The sequence below is a fragment of the Chrysochloris asiatica genome, unplaced genomic scaffold, assembly GCF_000296735.1.
Source record: "Chrysochloris asiatica unplaced genomic scaffold, ChrAsi1.0 scaffold00142, whole genome shotgun sequence".
Classification (NCBI taxonomy): Eukaryota; Metazoa; Chordata; class Mammalia; order Afrosoricida; family Chrysochloridae; genus Chrysochloris; species Chrysochloris asiatica.
Genome location: NW_006408660.1, coordinates 695289 through 699342, shown reverse-complemented (window position 1 = coordinate 699342; position 4054 = coordinate 695289). Strand labels below are relative to the sequence as shown.

The 4054-nt window shown below is 48.6% G+C and overlaps 1 protein-coding gene across 1 annotated transcript; it reads left to right on the top strand.

The window, feature by feature from the left end:
• The first annotated feature begins 1152 nt into the window (after positions 1–1152).
• CMKLR1 (chemokine-like receptor 1) lies at positions 1153–2268 on the top strand. Its single transcript, XM_006870426.1, has one exon. The coding sequence runs from the start codon at positions 1153–1155 to the stop codon at positions 2266–2268; it is 1116 nt and encodes a 371-aa protein (XP_006870488.1).
• The last annotated feature ends 1786 nt before the right edge of the window (positions 2269–4054 follow it).

Here is a 4054-nt window from a genome sequence, read left to right as displayed (position 1 = left end):
GACTATGACGTGGAGAGATGAAGCAGCTGGAGACTTTAGACCCAGAAAGGGAGAGGGGCTGTGTGCTGACGACTGGTGGACAGGCTTTCAGGGTATACCCTCTTGTTGGTTATGGAGGGGATTGTAACCATGGCAATGAAACGATATATGATAGGATGAATGTAACACTCATGTTCTCCCACTTAAACTATCACATAATTCACAATAAAACATTAAAAAACAAAAAGATTACAGCCAAGACAACTTGATGGGCCGTGCTACTCTGTTACTTTGTTGTTGTTGTTGTTGTCAAGTACCGTGGAGTAGGTTCCACCCTGCACAGAGTTTCCGAGGCTGCAAATCTTGACAGGAGCAGAAAGCCTCATCTTTCTCCTGTGGAACAGCTGGTAGTTTTGAACTGCCAACCTTGAGGTAACAACTACACTACCAGAGCTCCTTACTCTGTTACTTTGGGTCACAATTCATTGAAATCCACTCAATGGCACCCAACAACACAGTGAATTTATGGGTTACAAAGTTGTCGTTAGGTACTGTTAAGTCAGTCCCCATTCATAAGGACACTATGCAAAACAGAACAGAGCACTTTCTGGTTTAGCACCCTTCTCATAATCTCCTGATTACGTGTGAGCCTATTGCTGCAGCCACTGTGTGCCTGTTCATCTCATGGGGAGTCTTCCTCTACCTTACCAAGCATGATGTCCTTTTCCCGGGACTGGTCCCTCCTGATAATATATCCAAAATATGTGAGATGAAGTCTTACCACCCTTACTTCTAAGGAGCAAGTACTACTTCCAAGAGAAATTTGTTTATTCTTCTGGGAGTCCATGGTACTTTGAATATTCTTCTCCAACACCATAATTCAAATGCATTGATTTTTTCCTGGTCTTTCTTATTCATCCTCTAGCTTTCACATGCATGTGAAGTGATTAGAAAAACCTTGGCTTGGGTCAGGCCCACTTTAGTCCTCAGAGTGACATCTTTGGAAAGTTGGAATTCTTGAAAACAAAGCATCCATTGGCAATATTGCCAGGTGGAAACATCTGGTTTGGAGCCCTTTTGCCAGCTGGGGGAGCTTGGGGAGGTGGAAGTGCATGGGGTTTGACGTCAGAGAACTTGGTTCCCCTCATGACCCTCTGTCTTCGCTTGCAGAGAATGGCGGATGAGGATTACAACACCTCCATCTATGATGATGAGTACTCTGATGATTTCAGCTCCATTGTAGTCTTGGAGGAGGTATCACCCCTCTTGGAAACGAGAGTGGCCAGGATCTTCCTGGTGGTGGTGTACAGCATTATCTGCTTCCTTGGGATCCTGGGCAATGGCTTGGTTATCCTGGTCGCCACCTTCAAGATGAAGAAGTCTGTGAACACTGTCTGGTTCCTCAATCTGGCCGTGGCCGACTTCCTGTTCAATGTCTTCTTGCCTCTCCACATCGCCTATGCTGCCATGGACTACCACTGGGTTTTTGGGACAGCCATGTGCAAGATCAGCAACTTCCTGCTCATCCACAACATGTACACCAGCGTCTTCCTGCTGACTGTCATCAGCTTTGACCGCTGTGTCTCTGTGCTCCTCCCTGTCTGGTCCCAGAACCACCGCAGCATCAGGCTGGCCTACGTGGTGTGCACGGTTATCTGGGTCCTGGCTTTTTTCTTGAGTTCCCCATCCTTCATCTTCCGAGACACCATCAACCAGCATGGGAAAATATCCTGTTTCAACAACTTCAGCCTATCAGCATCCAGCTCTTCCCCACGGCTGGCTCATGCCCCATTGGACCCTGTGGGGTACACCTGGCATGTGGTGGTGACCATCACCCGCTTCCTCTGTGGCTTCCTGGTCCCTGTCTTCATCATCACAGCCTGTTACCTCACCATTGTCTACAAGCTGCGGCGCAACCGCCTGGCCAAGACTAAGAAGCCCTTCAAAATCATCATCACTATCATTATCACCTTCTTTCTCTGCTGGTGCCCCTACCACACACTTGGTCTCTTGGAACTCCACCACACAGCAGTGCCCGGTTCCATCTTCAGCCTGGGTTTGCCCCTGGCCACTGCCATTGCCATCGCCAACAGCTGCATGAACCCCATTCTGTATGTCTTCATGGGTCAAGACTTCAAGAAGTTCAAGGTGGCCCTCTTCTCTCGCCTGGTCAATGCTCTGAGTGAGGACACAGGCCATTCATCCTACCCTAGCCACAGGAGTTTTACCAAGATGTCGTCAATAAATGAGAGGGGCTCCGTGCATGAGCGTGAGACCAGCATGCTTTGAGCCTCACCTAGGAAACCCTCAACGGACACTGGTAACCCAGGATGACCCAAATGGATGGAACCTCTTTGGCACCCACCAGTGACCACTCTATTCTGAGTGAGCACAGGCAAATGTTTTACGCTGGATATCCAGAGCTTGAAACCCCCTTCTTCAAGTAGGGATGGTGGACAAAGCATGTCTTGTTCTCCCAGCCTCAGACCAGTGACCCACATTTCCAAGGAGACAGAACCTTGACCAAGCCAAAGAACAAAGGACAAATTCTCAAGACCACTCCTATGAATTGGGATTGCTGTAAAACACTGTGTTCCCCAGGGATGACTCAACAGTTTACAAGGCCCATGCTTGGTGTTAGCAGAGGAAGTTAGGGAGAACACAGTGATATGGGGAGCTCCCACCCCCATAAAACAAAGCAAAAAACAATTACCATCCAATCCATCCTGACGCATGGTGGCCACATGTGTCTCAGGGTAGGGCTGTCAGTGGCTAAGTCTTTGGAAGTAAATCATCAGGCCTTTTTTGCGAGGTGCTTCTGGTGGACTTGAACCACCAGCTTTTCAGTTAGCAGCCAAGTATATTAAGCATTTACACCACCAAGGAACTCCCTCACCCTCATGTTGTTAAGTGCTATCGAGTTGGTTCTGACCTTTAATGATCCTGTGTAGGGTTCCAGAGGCTGAAAATCTTTATGGGAGCAGAAAGCCTCATCTTTTTCCAGAGGAGCAGCTGGTGGACTCAGACAGCTGACCTTGCAGTTAGCAGCCCGATGTGTAACCCACTACTCCATATACCTGTATTAATAACCAGTCAGAAAAACACCCACAACTGAAGCCGACCCTTTGGCTTAAGCACAATCTATAGGGGGTGTCTGGAAATGCTTAGGCTACCGGCTCCGACTTGAAGGCACTTAACAACAACAACAACCTAGCATCATGGATGAGCTGGGAAGGCAGGGCAGGTTCTGAGGGATGGGGCCCTCTGGGCTTTTAGAGAATGAAGACTTGAGGTCCTTCCTTACAAGGAAGTGCCAGGAAGTAGTGTGCCCTAGAACTTCCCAGAGTGACAGTGGGTCTGCCAAGGGGATGGTTACAGGCCCTCTCTCAGCTTGTCCTTGCTCCCCTGGATTGGACTGTGGCTGGAAGTTTGCACAGCTCCCCTACCACTCACAGCGATTCTTAACCCCTCTCTGGAACCCACTGACCTCTGCCTGGAGCAGCTCAGAATAAAATATTCAGAGTTGGGGGTGGTGGGGGTGCTCCTTAGCTTTCTCCAAGCCTTGCTAGAGACTGCTCAGAAGTGAGGTTCTAGGAAGGTGTTTGTCCAAGGGCTGTGTTGCTGAATTTGAAACTGAGTCCCTGGACTGTGTTACTGAGATGCAGGTAAGGGCTGCGGGGAGGGCACAGGTTGTACTGTGTGCAGCCATGGGCTGGGCCTTTTCTCACCCAGTACCAATACCTCTCTGAGGTAGAGAGTGTCACCATCTCATTCACAAATGAGGAAATGGAAGCACAGAGAAGGGAGGTGACTCGGCCAAGGTCACACAGCTCAACAGTGACAGAGTTAAAATCTGAACCCTGCTCTGCCTGGGTCCAGCAACTCCTTTGTCTTCCTTTACTGAGAGTATTCTGAACTGTAACAATCACCCACATTTATCGAGCACTTTTGATACTAAACATTTTACATGTATTATTATCTCATTTATTCTCTGCAATTGAGTTAGGTACAATTGCTTGGTGGGTGGTGGTGTTGGTTGCCACCCAGCTGATTTTGACTCAAGGCAACCCCTATG

Excerpts from the sequence above, each read along its gene's own strand:
- CMKLR1 (XM_006870426.1), top strand. The coding sequence starts at position 1,153 with ATGGCGGATGAGGATTACAACACCTCCATCTATGATGATGAGTACTCT.